General features: G+C 43.4%; 1 protein-coding gene across 4 annotated transcripts in view; it reads left to right on the plus strand.

Annotated features, from left to right (window-relative positions):
* RAI14 (retinoic acid induced 14) overlaps positions 1–17,888 on the plus strand; it is a 159,275-nt gene that overhangs the window by 24,913 nt on the left and 116,474 nt on the right. For all 4 annotated transcript variants that reach the window (XM_063453966.1, XM_063453967.1, XM_063453968.1 and 1 more), the window contains exon 2: positions 299–378. In XM_063453966.1, coding sequence (XP_063310036.1) covers positions 343–378 — 36 coding nt within the window. In that variant the 5' untranslated portion in view covers positions 299–342. The remainder of the gene's footprint in view (positions 1–298; positions 379–17,888) is intronic.

Consider the following 17,888-nt stretch of genomic DNA (forward strand, 5'->3'; position numbering starts at 1 on the left):
AGTGCGTCATTTTAAGAAATATGTGTGTATTGATCAGATCCGTATATAGAGTGGTCACTTCTTGGTACAAACACATTTTGCAATTCATTTGTCTACTCTCAACATCTCCTTATACACTCTCCACAGTGGAATAGAATTCGCTGATAGCCCGTGTAGCCATCAGCAAACTCTTATTTCCCTTTATACCTAAACTTTATAATAAGTATATATGTCGAAGTTTAAAGGGTTTATGAGATAAGATAACCACATTTGTGAATCATTTTATTGAGTCTGCTTGTTTCTGTCTTTCTTTCTGTAGTTATTGAATCTCATTAAAGCTGCACTAAATTGAATGGACTCAAGATGAAGAGTTTAAAGGCAAAGTTCAGGAAGAGTGATGTAAGTAGCAGTGACTCACTGTCTGGCTTTTACTATGACCTGCCCTTTAATTTTAGTCTCGTAAATCAGACGTTTAAACAGCTACACGCCACACAACCTTCCAATGAAATCAGTTGATTCCCTTGTTAAAAGAATGTAGTGTGTGTGTTTTTCCTAGAACTCATTGTTTACTATGCAAATAATGTTTAAATATTTTACTATTACTCATTTTGTTTCCTTATAGAGGTACTGCATGGTTTAATGTAATAATGTAAATTATATGTAAATCATATGCAAGATTTAAAATGTGATGGGGTGTGAGCGTATGTGAAGATGTATATGTGTACATAGAGCGTTTTCTGTGTCTTTATATATTCATATTTAATATACACACTCCTATATATTTGGTATATAGAACGGTTTATTCACTGAAGAGAGAATTCGAAGTGAATTCAAAATTAATTTTAAATTTAAGGACAAATTAACTGAAGAGCAGACTTTGATAATGTTTCCAATACAGCTTTACTTACCTTGAGTTTGAAATTTACTTTGAATTCTCATTTTAGTGAAAATCTCTAACAGAGGTAAATTTGGATGAGCTGCATTTGTGAATTCAAGCCTATATAGCCGCTCTAACTTTTTGGGTCATTGCATATTAAAAAAACAAACAAACAAAAATAAAGAAGCAAACACGAAATAGAATAGATTATTATTATTAGTAGTAGTAGTAGTAGTATTTATATAGCGCCAGTTTATTCCGCAGCGCTTTTCAATAAAAGGAGGATTTACCAAATGAGACAATAACAAAATGTACCAGGAACAATAGGTAGTTGAGGATCCTGCTCAAACGAGCTTACAGCCTAGAGGAGGTGGGATCTAAAAACACAATAGGAACGGTATTGAGGGAGACAGCAAATAGACATGGTGGGAAAGTAGCAGAACTAGAGGTGAGAGTGGAGCATGGCCTTCTAGGAGAGAGGAAGTGTAAGGTTTGAGAGATGGAATTTACTATGAGAGGCCTTACGCAATCCTGAAAAGATGGGTTTTCAGGGACGTCTTAAAGGATTGAAGACTATAGAAGAGTCTGACATGCGTAGGCAGACTCTTCCAAAGGAAAGGAGCAGCCCGTGAGATTCTATAGCCCTAGAATGGCACAAATAAAGTGCATACGACAGAGATATACATGAAAAACCATATACCAACTATATAAAGGTTAAAAAACCCTTACTTGCCCAATTCCAGCGCTGATGTCATCTGATGGGGGACCTAATGCACAAGTGAGGTGAGCGCTGCAAGTGCATTAGGCCCTCTTCATTGGAAAGCATTACATCAATGCTTTCCAATGGGGATTTCCCTTAAGGTGGATGTCCTCATGCTGAGCGTGATGACGTCCAGCGTCATTTAGTCGGCCTAGAGACCGGGATACATTTGAAAGTGCTTTTAGTGTCTGTCTGGTAAAGAGTCACTAGAGGTTGTCTTAAACATTGCAGTTTAGCAATATAAACTTGGCAGTTTCTCAAAAATGGCGACGTTTTACATTGCAGGACTAGGAGGGACAGGGACAATGAGCTGAAGTGGTCTGGGTGCCTATTCTGTCCCTTTAAGATATGCACAGCAGCCCATTTGTTTATGGAAGCTTATCAACTAAATGGTTAATTTTCCTCCCATATCTCATACTATCCCCAACTCACTTTCTCCTTTGTCTTCTCTAACCCTGCCCCATTTTTTTCTCCTACATGTCATATATTGTTTACAATGTTTCTATTGCTAGCAATCAATCTTCTCTTTGGATATGTTGCACTTTTATCTTGTTCTTTATAGTGTGATTGTACCCGCTTCTTTAGACTGTAAGCCTGAGCAGGGCCCTTATCACCTCTCCTGTATGTCAAACTATTTTTATTTATTGCTGCTATGTGTATTTGTTGTTAACCTTTTGCTTGGTTCTGTGTGTAAGCTGGTGTTTCATAATAGCAGACATATTTTGCCATTGTTACAATATATGTTTATATGAAAGGCTCTCTGCTATATGTGTTCCATTGCTGTGTCTGTGCTCTGACTGTGATGGCTTAGCACCCAGACACCACACACATTCTGCCTCATGCAAACGTACACCCTCCCCTTCCATATACACCCTGACACAGCAACACTCATGCTTATGTTCAAAGACGCAAACAGACAGAGTGACACTGGATTCCATTTCTTTCTACTCTACTCACTAGAACTCAAAAAGCCCAATGCACACACACCTCTAACATACCACTGTCCAAAGCTTGGCATCTAATGTGGAAGTCCCCATGCGCATTAGCCGGATGTTTTTTGTCACTCTGTTTGAAAATGAATGATACAAATCATACAATAAGCATTTGTGGTCAAAGCACTGTGACAGAGTCTATGGGAGGGTAATAGAAGGAAGGTATCTAGGACCCAGAATCCTCCATAGTCTATACTCATTCACCTGCCCAATTAGCAACTGCTGAGGCTTTAATTAGCAGGTCTCAGAGCAGAAAGAGTCAGATACAATCTGACCTGCAGAGAGAGAGCAGGTCTGTGCAGAGCAGCATCTAAACAATGTGCTAAAGGTTGGTGAAACCAATGCTTATTTTTGATTTGTGTAGTTTATTACCCTGGTGAGTAAGGGACATTTATTTATGTTTAGTTAGTGCTCAAATTTGAGCTAGGATTTGTTTTGTAGATTTTCCTTTCTGTTGTGCTGCAGTTTTTGAACAAACTGATTGCTGTATGGATTTTGTGCACGCTATAAATAAACCACACCATTTTTGCACCAGAGACTGTTGTTCTATGCCTGTTACCCTAGAGGACTGTGTTGCTTTGCCCATGAAGGCCACAGCACATATAGTTCTATTTTAAAAATTCAATTGACAACCTGCATGCAGCTTCTCAGAATAGCAAAGCTGCAAAATGATCCAATTCAGTCATTATTTTACAATTTAGACATTAATGGGACACCGTAGGCACCCAGACCACTTCAGCTAATTGACTGGGTGCTGTGACCCTTCTGCACTTAGTGCTGCAATGTAAAACATTGCAGTTCCAGAGAACTGCAATGTTTACATTGCAGCCCTAAGTCTGCCCTCAGTGGCTGTCTACCAGACAGCCACTAGGGGCGCTTCCGGAATCCAAACCGTTTTTTGGTCATCACGTCCTCACAGACCTCCATCGTCAATTTTCCCTATAGGAAAGCATTAAATAATGATTTCCTATGAGGAGGACTAATTAACATTAGGTCTCCCCCGCTGGCTTACATCAGCAGGGGAGGAACACTGGCGGAGTCTGACGCAGCACCAAGGGACATCGGCGCTGGATTCAGGTAAGTGGCTGAAGGAGTTTTAACCCCATCCAGGCCCGCAGGAGGGAGGGGTTGGGGGGAACCTATTGAAACTATAGTGCCAGGAAAACAGGTTTGTTTTCCTGGCACTATAGGATCCCTTTAACTGTTTAGTGCAGGCTTCCCCAAACTCTGACCCTCCAGATGTTGCTGAACTACAACTCCCATAATTCTATGAATGAAAAAGATAGGCTGAGAATCATGGGAGTTGTAGTTCAGCAACATCTGGGGGGCCGGAGTTTGGGGAATCTTGGTTTAGTGACTAAACCCCTTAATAATTTCTTTCCAGCATGTCCCATGATTAATAAAGGGAAGGAAATGCTGGGTCTATTTGTGTGCCTTATCACATATAAATACCTCGCCTAATATAATACTTGGTGACTGTGTGAACAAGGCACTGCACATGAGTCAGTGACTCCTAGTCCAGTGACTGAGATTGTGTATTCGAGCGGGCTGGGCTGCAAGTGGACACATTCATTTCATGTAAGAGTCTAGATGAAATAATTTGTAGATTTTCATTTCCCTTATTCTATGACACAGGGAAATGGCTTCCTCCAGAGTATAACCTAGTCCAGGAAATACACTAAACCAGTTAAAAATTGCTCATTGCTGCCAGAAAAAAAGATTCTGTTTATTAAAAATGTTGTTGTTTTTTTGGCATACATATTTTGTATGTTCGAAAATCTTAATACTCAATCAAACCTGCAGGAATAAACCTCGGGTTCCTACTCTACTAATTAATTGACAGTGAATGTATTTTTTTTTTTTTTTATATAAGAATTTCACTTTCCTTGACACCATTTCAGGCTCACGGAATAAACTCCACTGTAATATACTGGGACTTTTGTTGTTTTTAGGGGGGACAGGGTATATGGTCAGGTTGAAGCACACCATCCGTAGTGGTCCATTTTCTGTACCAAAATAGTTTAGAAGTTAAATGGATCTAAGCCAATGTATTACATGTTGAGGGAGAGTCCCATTCCGCTTTAGTCACTTGATTGAGTTGGCATTTCTGTTCCTTTAGGATGCACCAGGCGACTGGTGGAGTTTCACGATGGTGGGACACTAGACATTACGGCTGAATTTGTCTATGCCCACTCTCCCCCACCCCCACCATGTACTGAGACTTCATGACCATAGATACCATGTTTCAGAAAGAACACCCACTTTAAGAGAGTCTGTCATCCTCCTCTGATGCTGTTACCATGCCATTATCAATATGCCTGAAAAATTTGACATGACTGGCCAGCGCCTCTGCAACCTCTCCAGCCATCAAGAAAGAGGGACAGTACACGTCAAAACTAATTATGACACAAGACTTGAAAGGGTTAAAAATTAAATACATGACTACTGTAAATGGGCAGCTTATTGTTGAAATAGTCTAGTTAAAAGTCAGCTTAAAAATGAACCTGTTGCCGATCATCAATGGGAACCTTTTTGACCTCGCTACTAGAAATACATGTTGTTGGTTGGTGAATAAGCAATATCGTGTTTAGCTGATGTGATCTTGTCATGTTACTTTTGCTGTAACTTCTGTCTATAAATATGTTTGCCTTACCATTAATACACTGGTAGTAGCCCAAATTGAAACACGTTGTCAGTGTATCACTGAAAGGCTCTCCCCCCAACATTGGTCCAAAAGTGAGGTGCATGGAACGTTTTGCCCAGCAGTTGATTATGACCACAACAAGAGTTTTTTTTTTTTTTTTTGCGATCATAAACTTATCAACAGGCTTTACAAATCTAATAGATTTTTTTTTTTTATTGCAACAAAGACTTGAAGAGGGGTGCTACCTAACCTGCACCTATGCACCCCACCTCCGCTATAATAGGATGGCTCTGTCCCATGTGCACGCCTTGTCCCTGAACTCCCTCTTCCTACTCCAGATATAACCACTTTTCCCTCTGGGGCATATATCTGAAATCGAACTGTGCTTCTTCAGACTTCATCTTCGGCAGCTAGAATGAGACACTGCTTACATCTGTCTGGGAGCTATAACAAATGGTGGCTTGGCATCATGAGAATTGTGCTCAAGAACAACTGGGTTGCCATTGGTTTCCTAGATCTTTACTTGGCCCGTGTTAGCATCCATACAAAAAAATATTGAGTTATTTCAGACCAATTTTTAAAGCATTTTCGTGGAATGATCCAAACCTAGTTGTCCAAATGGCTCTTCAGTGCAAATGTGTTTTTCATCAGCTCTGTTTAATTCCCCAAAGCAGAAAATAAATCTGAAAATAAGAAATGTTACAGGCCGTGTCAGCAAAGCAACATGTTAACATTCCTCTCTCCCATTGTTCTCCGGAGCTTTCTGTTTCACTGCAAGGGCACAGATGGGGTGGAAGAGATATCCAATTTCTGACTGCATGCTCGTCTTGGTTGAACACGCTCACAGTTGTGCCATTGCCCCGTTAATGGGCAGCATGGCTTGGCACATCTGGTTTAAACAATCACTAGAATGCTAATTTCCTGCCTGCGATGCAGAACGTTTTCAATTGTAGCTCCATCAATCATTAGTGTATAAGCCTCTGATCAAAGCTACAAGCAGGGAGGAAGTTTTAATGTAGTGCTTGGCGCAATGCAAAACATCTTTATCTCTGTATTTCCAGGGGCTAGACAAAAACAAACTTCTAGCCCTTCTCAAACCGAGTGTGATACGGATCGGATCTACATCTCAAGGGTTCCGAACCGCAAAGACTGCAAGTGCTCCTCTAATTACTAAAAATGGAAAAAGTTGTTATTAATATGAAGAGGCTATTTAAAGGGCAAATGTACAAAATAAGCAGATTCTGTAGGGAAAAAACTATTGACAAAGTAAAATGGGTAAAAATAAAGAAGAAAAATGGGTTACCCTCAATATTTCTAATTCCCCTTGAATATCATGATTTGCACTAATGGATAGACAATCGTGCTGTGTAATACATGTTGAGAAAAAGTAATATTCAAGTAATATTATTGCAGAAAGAAAAAAACCTTGTGGTAGAAAGGACAAAACTGTGATTTATTTAATTAAAGCGCCACAATGCTTTTTTGACCTTTTGCATGGAATGCTTTGCTATCATCCGATTATGCTTTACATTAAAGGACTTGCTTTTGCAAACCTTATTCCATACTTCCAAAGTGCCTCATCCCTTTTATTACTACTTTACTACAACGTATTAGTTTATTATTATTTAGGATGTTATTGTTCCAAATGCGTACTTTGTGTATCATTAAGCTTCACAGTAATACGACGGACACTTATAAATTCAACAAACTTCCCAAAAGTAATTCTCTCAGATTTTCATCTCTTTGTTTCTAATCCGATGTTCCCTGCATGTTTGTTTGTTGGAGGGCCCTTAAGCTTATTACCATTAAATATATATATATATTTTTATCATCTTTGTTATGCTGTGTCCACTGATCAGTTACACATCCAGCAAACCTGTCTATTTCACTTTAATATTTCAGATGGTCGTTAAGTAAAATCTTGAGATAAAAACCAGAAACAAAAAAAACAGTCCTCTTTAAATTGACAGGCGATGGAACTCTTTTTAGTAACAAATTGCTGAATTCCTAGAATTCTTGTAGTAACTTTTTTTTTTTTTTACCAAATCCAAATAAATACCAGTTTGATGAGCAATAGCACATTTACACTAAAATGCCACTATTAAATACCCCCAATGTTGTAGTTCCGTCCAATTCTTCTTTTATGCTCATATACAATGCCCTTATGTCTGTGGCTAAATACTAAAAGATTACAAATGTTTTATTTGTTTAAGCAATCTAACTTTCTAAATAATGACATTTCTCAGAGCAAGACAGGAAACCTCTGGCATTTGTAAAAAAAAAAAAAAATTCCTTTGCTGGCGGGTAGGAGGTTAAAGAAATATTTCTTCAGGAAATCCTGAAAATGCCTTTGTGTTCAAACTCAAGCTATGGATGTATATTCTTTCATGTCCTCTTAAATGCTGATCTTTGCAAAGTGTCCTTCAGGTCTGTGCTTTATTTGGTCACACTTGTTGTTTTTTAAATATCAGTACTGTACTTATGAAGAAGGCATATTTCCATAAAATATCAGGTTTTACTGGATATCAGTGATCCAGAGGTTGTTGGCAGGTTTTGGAACTGTTAGAATTTTTCACAGTTGATTTTATTAAAGGAACAAATAATATAGGAATTGGTTCTAAGCGTATCAACTATATTTGGTGTGGTTGGTATCCAGAATTTTGGGCAGGCCATGACCGGTTTATCGTCGCCATATGGACATTCGGAACCTTTGACAAACCCCCACGTACCTACCCCCAATAAAACACGGACACTAGGGTATATGGGTAAAATTGTCCACAGCTTTATTAAATATATAAATAATAATATCTTAACAGAGAATTTTTTTGGGTCATTGCCTATGCCCCGCCCTTATTTCCGTATCCTTCTGTTAGGTATAACTGGCAACGACCCCCTTAATTAATAACGTGTGTGTGTGTATATAACATTGAACCAACATACCATTACTTAAAGTGCCAACCATTATTATAATTTAACCATGGTAGGGGTATACCCTAATACCCCTACCCCACCAGGTTCTGAGCCACCTCCAGGACTCGAAACCTACCAACATACCAATAACTATTAACATAACCTTCCTACTGGGGAGCCTATTTCCTCTCCTACCGCTCCCTATCCCGCCGCTGTGACAAAACGGGAACCCCACTACGGCCAAAAACCCAGGGAGGGAGGGTGGGACAAACTCAGCCAGGCAGGCAAGTTAAGTGATTTTTTTTACTAAGATGTCTGCCTACTTATATGACCTCTCCATGACCCACTCCCTCTCAGCTTCCTCCTATGCCTGCCTCCTAACCCCTGTCAAGGCCCTTTTCCACTAAGCTGTGATTTTGTTCCTTGGGGCTACAAGAAGCTTGAAACCAAGAGGGCTGCACTCGCCTGAATATGCATTCATTATAAGGGTGCTGCTGGGGCCAATTCATACAACATAATACCTCACAACTCTGGTGTCCTATGAATTGGAATGCAGGTGGGAGGAAGGTAAAGGGAGCGGACCAGTGACTTGACTGTATCACTAGCAAAGAGGCGGCTCTGCCCACGTTAATGACCTGGCAAGCTGCCTGTGAATCATTCAGGATGGCCCACTGAAGACAGACCTTGCAGGAAGCACCGTTGCCTTATATTCTTTATTTACTGTGGCACTGGATACTAATTTCAGGTGCCGCCGTCTTCTAACTACGGGCAGTGACGGAATGCCACATCCTTCTCCTGCCCAGAGAATTGCAATGGGATTTAATTCCCGTGCATACTCCATGTAGACCATTACCGGGGCATTCAAATATTATGCGAGGTGATCTCGTAAGGCTACGGATTAATGACTGATTGTAATGGTAAGTGTTGTGTGAAAGGTTTTCTTGACAAAGGAAGTGGAGCTCCATCCTTTGTCAAAATAATCAAGTGGAGGAAAAATACATAAGACAAAGTAGTTCCTAAAGACAAATGCATCAGAAAGGAATAAAAGAAGAACAGATTTTGGAGAGGGGAAGAGAAGATGTAACACCTGAAGAAAAGCATGTCTGGGGTGACAGAGCTGCTTTAACCGAGGGACAGAAATATTGGCCCAATAGAGGATTTGCCTCTCCAAAATGTTCAGATGTAAACAGCTTTAAAATTGATATACCTTTTAGTTTCATAGGCTTTGTGTATTGATTTTGAACCTGTTAATGCACAAAACATGCTTACAGTTGCAAACATTAACAAATTCATAATGCTGAACACTACATAACACAGCAAATGTTCAAGTCGGCCCTTAACGTTATGTTCACAATTTTACTGCTTTAGCTTGCTGACCAGTAAAAATGGTTTTGTTTAATGTAAAATGTGTTCTCCATTTTAGTGATAGTAGAACACAGGCTCAAAGTGTCAAGATACAAAGGACATCTGTTACTGAATGATCTAGTATTTAAATGTAGTACGGAGTAAAAACTATTGCAGTTTATCATCCATTTTTTTTACATTTTTTTTTTTCTTTAATTTAAATGTGGCTTGCTCCTGAAATATGATCCATCCATGATACAATTAATAAACACTCAAGAAGACATTACAAAATGTGGAACCTGCTCTTGGGTTTCGTCTTATCTTTTAAGTGGTCGCCATATGTCATCGCATGTGAGAGCGAGATGGGATGCCCATATGTTACAAAGTGCAAACATGTCATTTGCTGTAAATGCCTCTGATTATTCATTCATATGAACTGACCACTATAATATCTTCCAGATTTCATATGAATACAGCATGTATTCATAGCATTACACAGTACACTTTGCACGTATTTCTTTCTGGAGCATAGAGCATAGATATTTTCAACCATTTCTGGTGCTTAGAAGTTTGCAACCTGTGTGAGGACTTCCAGCGTCACCAGAATCCCCATAGGAAAGCATTGAATAATGCTTTCCTATGGGGAAATGCTAGTGCGAGCGCTGTCATTGCAGGAGCATGGCCGGAGCCAGGCCCAGCGCAGAGGGACATTGGCACTGGATTCAGGTAAGTGACTGAAAAGGTTCGCCGCGAAGGAGGGAGCACTTTAGGAACCTATAGTGCCAGGAAAACGGCTTTGTTTTCCTGGCACTATAGAATCCCTTTAAAAGCGGCCCTGAAATCTTGGGAGGGAGCAGTAGCCCACTAAGTGAAGCAGATAGTCCATCCTATGTGTCAGCTCACACTCTCCCGGATAGTTGTGTGGCCAAGCAGAAGAGTGTCACACCCCACAAGTGTGGAGCTGCAATAACATACTTACCCCCTGCCAACTGGGGTGGGTGGGGGCATGTGTTGGATACATAGGATGGTAAGAAACTATTGTAGAAGACACTAGAAAGGGGAATGAGAGGGGTGAAATACACACAGGCGTGTGGAGATATACACAAAGTGATGTACCGATAGAGGGAAGGATGGGGAAAAAGTAGGAGACACATAAGTGGGGAGAGATGGTTGATAAGTGGGTCATAAGTATAACAGAGATACATGTAGTGAGAGGGAAGAGCGTGGTACAGGTTGGGGAGAGATGAGGCAGGACCTACTAGTATGGGGAAGAAATACAAGTCGGGGATGTGTGAGAAATACACAAGTGAAGGGAATGTGTACAAGAGAAAATACTAAATATATTCAGAATCTAAACAAAGTTAAAAATACCCTAGCTAAAGGGAATAGTTAAACCGTACTATAGTAGCTAAAAAAAATATATATATATATATATATGTGCTTTTATTTTATTTTTTATTGAGCTGTAGTTTGTTCTCCATTTTCATATTTTCCAGAATATTGGAAACATTAGTGCTGCTAAGATTTTCCATGGGCCCTCTTGCCCCAAAGTGCCCGTGATATGTTTATACATCTAAATACTAAATCTAAAAGAGAGTATTCTCACTATAAGGCTTTACTGTCCCATTGCCACGGTTATATAATTAAGCAAAATATTTCACACAGGTAGGAAAAATGTCTAGTTTAAACTACAGTTGCATCATGCTGTTTCGCAATTGGAGCAGGTCCACTTATAACCCAAGATGACCCAAGATTAGTTGTATGCAGGGGCGGACTGAGAGAGTCCTGGGCCCTCGGGCAAAATTAGGACCTGGGCCCCCTCCAGATAGATATATATATATATATATATATATACTGTTGTAATGTACCTTGTATTTGCATGTAAAGTGAATGAATGTTTCTGTGTATATTCACTGTAAGTGAATATATGTATGTCTTTGTGTGAGGTATTAGGATTCAAAATATATTTGATTGTATGTGCATGTGAAGTGAATGTATGTTTCTGTGTATACTTACTGTAAGTTGTGTTGGGATATTAGGATTCAAAATATGTTTGATTGTATGTGCATGTGAAGTGAATGTATGTTTCTGTATATACTTACTGTAAGTCGTGTTGGGATATTAGGATTTAAAATATATTTGATTGTATGTGCATGTGAAGTGAATGTTTCTGTGTATATTTACTGTAAGTGAATATATGTATGCCTTTGAATCCTCATATCCTAACACGAAATACAGAGTATCTATGAAGGGACACTATAGGCACCCAGACCACTTCCGCTCATTGAAGTGGTCTAGGTACAGTGTCCCAGGTCCCTTAACCCTGTAAAAGAGGGGGGCACTTTAGGAAGCTATAGTGCTAGGGAAAAATAAAAAATGTTTCCTGGCATATAGTTTCCCTTTAAGTAGATAAAAACTGTGGGGAAGGGCAGGGGAATATAGGCTGAAGTGGGTGCTGGGGCATAGAAACTGTAGTGGTTTTAGGGGCTGTAGTGGGGGCAGAGGCTGTATTGGGTATAGAGGCTACAGTGGGGGCAGCGAATAATAGGGGCCATAGTGGGGGTAAGGCGAAATAGTGACTATAGAGGGGGCAGGGGGTAATAGAAGCTATAGTGGGGACAAGGGGTAATAGAAGCTACAGTGGAGACAAGGGGTAATAGAAGCTACAGTGGGTGCAGGGTAGTGATAGGGACTGTGGTAGTTGCAGGGGAGGCATAGGGACTGTGGTTGTTTCAGGGGGATAGGGGCTGTAGTAAGTGCAGACAGCAATAAAGGCAGTAGTGGTTGCAGGGAAAAAGGGCAGTAGTGGGCATGGGAGCTTTCATGGATATAGGGTTGTAGTGGATGCAGGTGTTTAGAGGCTGTAGTTGGTATATCAGCTGTAGTGGGTGTAGAGGCTGCAGGGGTTCTAGTGGTTTTATGGGATATAGGGGCTGTAGTGGGTGCATGGTATATAGAGACTGTAGTGGGTATAGGGACTATAGGAGGTGTAGTGGGGTATTGTACAGCGCTACGGAATCTGATGGCGCTATATAAATAATATAATAATGGATAAGGGCTGTAAGGAATATATAGGCATGCGGTAAAGGGGCTGTAGTGGGTATAGGGACTGCATGGGGTACAGGGTCTGTAGAGTAGGGAGAAGAAGGGAGTAGGGGGGCAGCAGGGCAGTAGAGGGGCAGCATGGTGTAGGAGAGCAGCAGGGGGGTTGCTGGGGCTAGAGGGGCAGCAGGGGGTAGGGGGACAGCAGGGGGTCTGCTGGGGCTAGAGGGTCGGCAGGGGGTCTGCTGGTGCAGCAGAGGGTAGAGGGGCTGTGGTGGGTATAGGGGTTGTAGTAGGTAGAAGGGCCGCAGGGATAAGGGCTGCTGGGGGTAGAGGAGTAGCAGGGTGTATGGGGGGCAGCAGGGGGCCAGCAGGGAGTAAGTGGGTAGAGGGGCAGAAGGGTGTAGGGGGGCCAGCAGGAGGTAGGTGGCAAAGGGGCAGAGGGGCCAGCAGATAGTAGGGGGGCAAAGGGGCAGAGGGGCCAGCAGGAGGTGGGGGGGGGCAAAGGGAGTATGGGGCAAAGGGGCAGCAGGGTGTAAGGGGGCCAGCAGGGAGTAGGGGGTCGCAGGGGGTTTGCTGGGGCTAGAGGGGCAGCAGGGGGCTGGGGGACAGTGGGGGGTCTGCTGGGGCTAGAGGGTCAGCAGGAGTTGGGGGGGCAAAGGGAGTAGGGGGCAAAGGGGCAGCAGGGTGTAAGGGGGCCAGCAGGGAGTAGGGGGTCGCAGGGGGTTTGCTGGGGCTAGAGGGGCAGCAGGGGGTTGGGGGACAGTGGGGGGTCTGCTGGGGCTAGAGGGTCAGCAGGGGGTCTGCTGGGGTGGTAGAGGGGCTGTAAGGGATAGGGGCTGTGGTGGGTATAGGGGTTGTAGTAGGTAGAAAGGCTGCAGGGGTAAGGGCTGCTGGGGGTAGAGGAGTACCAGGGAGTATGGGGGGGGGAGGTGGGGGGTCAGCAGGGAGTAGGGGGCCAGCAGAGAGTAAGTGGGTAGAGGGGCCAGCAGGAGGTAGGGGGACAAGCAGGAGGTAGGGTGGGCAGCACCAGGTAAGGGGGCCAGCAAGGAGTAGGGAGCGAAGGGGTAGCAGGGAGTAGGGGGTGTGCTGGGGCTAGAGGGGCAGCAGGGTGTAGAGGGACAGCGGGAGGTCTTCTGGGGCTAGAGGGTCGACAGGGGGTCTGCTGGGGCAGCAGAGGGTAGAGGGGCTGTAAGGGGTAGGGGGTGGGGTGGGTATAGGGGTTGTAGTAGGTAGAAGGGCTGCTGGGGGTAGAGGAGCAGCAGGGGGTTGAGGGGCAGCGGGGAGTAGAGGGGCAGCAGGGAGTAAGTGGGAAGAGGGGCAGAAGGAGGTAGAGGGGACAGCAGGGGGTAGGGGGTGCCAGCAGGGGGTAAGGGGCAGCAGGGAGTAGGGGGCAGCCAGCAGGGAGTAGGGGGCAAAGGGGCAGCAGAGGGGTAGCAGGGAGTAGGGGTGCCAGTATAAGGTAGAGGGGCAGCAGGGGGCAGGGGGGCCAGCATTAGGTGGAGGGGCAGCAGGGGGCAAAGGGGCTGCTGGGGTAGATGAGTAGCAGGGGGTAGAGGGGCAGCAGGGGATAGGGGGCCAGCAGGAGCTAGAGGGACAGCAGGGAGTATGGGGCAAAGGGGCAGTAGAGGGTATAGGGGCTGTAGGGGTAGGGGCTGTGGTAGGTATAGGGGTTGTAGTGGGCTGCAGGGGGTAGAGGAGTAGCAGGGGGTAGAGGGGCAGTAGGGAGGCAGCAGAGGGTAGAGGGGCAGTATGAGGTGAGGAGCAGCAGCATGGGGACAGCAGAGGGTCTACTGGGGGTAGAGGGGCAGTAGGGAGGCAGCAGGGGGTAGAGGGGTGGGGGGGCACCAGGGGGTAGAGGGGTGGGGGGCAGCAGAGGGTCTACTGGGGGTAGAGAGGCAGTAGGGAGGCAACAGGAGGTAGAGGGGTGGGGGGCAGTAGGGAGTAGAGGGGCAGTATGGGGTGAGGAGCAGCAGGGGGACAGCATAGGGTCTACTGGGGGTAGAGGGGCAGTAGGGAGGCAGAGGGGTGGGAGGCAGCAGGGGGTAGAGGGGCAGTATGGGGTGAGAAGCAACAGAGGGTCTACTGGGGGAAGAGGGGCAGCAGGGAGTAGGGGGCAAAGGGGCAGCAGAGGGTAGAGGGGCTGTAGGGGTAGGGGCAGTAGGGGGTAGAAGGAAGAGGAGCTGCTGGATGAAGAGGAGCCTTACCTTTGGCCAGAGGGGTGAATCCTTCTCCCAGCAGCACTGGAGCATGCTGTCTCTCACTGAAGTGCTGCCTGTAACACAGATCAGGCAGCTCCGCATGGCTCCCTGACCTTTTGACACATGATGTCATTTCCTCTATCAGGAGCCGCACGGAGCTGCCTGATCAGCACTACAGACAGCTCTCCTGCTCTGCTCACCAGTCAGGCACAGTGAGAGACAGCATAGTGGGTCTTTAGGAGGGCCATTTAGCTGTCTCTTACTGTGCCTGCCCGAACATGGGGGATATGTATTTTGTAACAGGGGCCCGCGGAGTGCCGTGCGGGCCCCTGACTGACTGCATGCAGGCTGGGGAGATTGTTTAACTCCCCAGCCCAGCTATTACTTTCATGCACGGCAGGCAGGCGGGCGGGCCCCCTAGAGCCTCGGGCCCTCGGTCCATGACCGATTTGCCCGAGTGCTCAGTCCGCCCCTGGTTGTATGTTGTGTTTGAAATTAAATGTTTAATGTACAGCTGCCACTTCTCTGCGCTTGGGGCATTGCCTTCACACATTGGAAGCAGATCCCTGGAAAGATGAGTATCACACCAGAAGGAAACAACACTAGACACAGCACTTTAAAAAAATATTTTTTATTTGGCAATATCAAAATACAAAAATTAATTGGGAGACCAAGCAAGACACAAACGGGCAAACCAAACACATGTTTTATGCCATGGCATACTTACCCATAAGAAGAAAAAAAAAAAATAGCCCTGGCCTGGCACTCATTCGAAGAGGTGCATCTGGTTAAAGTGAAGTCTCAAAACCCCCCAATTATATATTTTTGTATATCTACCACAAAAAATATATATATTGTGTTCCACTTAAAGGACCACTATAGTGTGAGGAAAGCAAACTTGTTTTCCTGGCACTATAGTGTTAATAGGTCCACTCCACCCTCATGGCCCCCCTCCTGCCGGGCTCTAGGGGGAGGAAGGGGTTAAAGGCTTACCTTTCTCCAGCACCGGGCTCCCTTGGCACTGGGGACTCTCCTCCCCCGTCCGCCGAATGCGCTTCCGCGGCAAGAGACGCGCGCGCATTCAGTCAGTCCATAGGAAAGCATTTCTCAATGCTTTCCTATGGATGCTGGCATCTTCTCACTGTGAAAATTACAGTGAGGAGAAGCGTGGAAGCGCCTCTAGTGGCTGTCTCTGAAACTGCTATGTTTACAGCAGGCAGGGTTAACCCTAGATGGACCTGGCACCCAGACCACTTCATTGAGCTGAAGTGGTCTGGGTGCCTATAGTGGTCCTTTAAGGCTTCTCAAGTGGCGGCCTGCAGAATTGGCACCTGCTTACCTGGACAGAAGGTACTTACTCTTCAGAAATACAGTGTCCAAGGGGAGGCTGTGGCTGGGCTGCGAGGGAGCTGTAAATTTTGAGCTTTTCCAGCACTGCTCTCTCGTGCGCCATTCGATGATGTCGGGAGCTGGGTTATGATGTCACTCTGGTCCCGGTATCACTAAACAGCGCTGGAAGGCCATAAAATAACAGCCACACTAGACTCCAAGCAAAGGCTGGATGGACTCTGTGTGGCAGTGTCCTCTGTCTTACTATTATGTTAATATATTATATTTTTCATTTAGTGACTTTTATGCTTCAGATTAACAGCACTGGAATAAAGATTAGTTTTTACCTTATTTAAGGGAGGCAAGTGGGGGCTTGGGGCCTAACGTGTTTTTAACACTAGGGTCAGGTATATACGTTTGCATTGTAACGTATGGCAGGATTTTCCTCTGGGAGTATGTGTATTTCCTGATTAAAATGTTAACCTTATTTTCTAGACTTGAGTGTGCATGGTTCTTCTAATAGTATAGTGTTTTTTCTATTTCAAAAGATGCGTCAATATCTGCCCGCATGTTTTTCAGTTTGCATTCTTTTTTTTTATTTTTTATTTTATTTATCAATATGCTGTTTTGAATGTGTGGTTTTCTTTTTTTGAGGGGGGTTGGGGGGGGGATTTATATAATTTTGAAAAAAATAAAATGATAAAAACAATCATACGAAACTCTGTTATTTCGCGAATGGCTGAATAATGCTAAATAAAAAAAATTTAATAAAAAAAAAAACATTCAAAACAACATTGATAAATAAAAAAAAAAATTAAAATGCAAACTAAAAAACATGCGGGCAGATATTGACGCATCTTTATTTGAAACACTATTGCACAAAGCAGTAATGAACTAAAACAAAGTAATGAGTTGTGCTTTTTTCTTTTTAATACCCCTTTTTTTTATTTTTTTATTTTTTTATAATGTACACTGCATGCCTAGTTGTTTAGGCAAAATCTAGTCATGTAATTACGGTAGTTTATCCCCTGCAGTGGTTCATGCCTGGTGTATGGCATTACCCAAGTACTGTGCATGGGGTAATGGTGTCACCCTGAAAAATGTGTGTAGTATAAACAAGTGTAGAGGAGGTAAGTGAAACCTGTACAAAAGTGTACCTTCCATCAATCAATCAGCAACCCATGTCTTCCTGCTGTGTTAATGTCACAAAAGAAACAGTTTCAGGCTCTCAGATCTATTTCAGGCAGTGCTATGTGCCATATTTTTGGTTTCAATGAGCTTGGGACTGAACGTTTCCAGAGTTAAATAACTTTTTTGCCCATACATTTGTTAGGTGCTTGCCTGTGCATGGATTGAATGTTATAAACATGACTATGGTCTATTTGTCTTGATCTAGAGCTCTATTGATATTGGTCACTATTCAGTGCATTGTTTTAGATTTTCTAGAACTTCTAAATTATCTGTACTGGAACAGCTAATTAGAAATGCGGAAGGTACATTCTCTTAATAAATGTTTCAAAACAGAACAGTAACCGTATTAAAATAAGATGAAAAGCAGAAGGAAAATTAGCATCAACATTAATAAGAGATGTTGTTATAGGAGAAACTGGGGGAAAAACACTCCTAATTAGAGTAATGAGGTCTCATTCTGATCCAAGATAATCCACTGTCCATCTTTGTAATAAAATTAGGTAATGATTTGACGTACTCTGGCTTCTGTTTAAGCACGGCTATTTTTAGAGTGCTATGCAGTTTAGTAAAAAGTTAGTTCTGTGATAGCTTTCCCTTTACAGATATAATTTAAAATAAC

This window comes from Pelobates fuscus, chromosome 5 (genome assembly GCF_036172605.1).
Source record: "Pelobates fuscus isolate aPelFus1 chromosome 5, aPelFus1.pri, whole genome shotgun sequence".
NCBI lineage: Eukaryota > Metazoa > Chordata > Amphibia > Anura > Pelobatidae > Pelobates > Pelobates fuscus.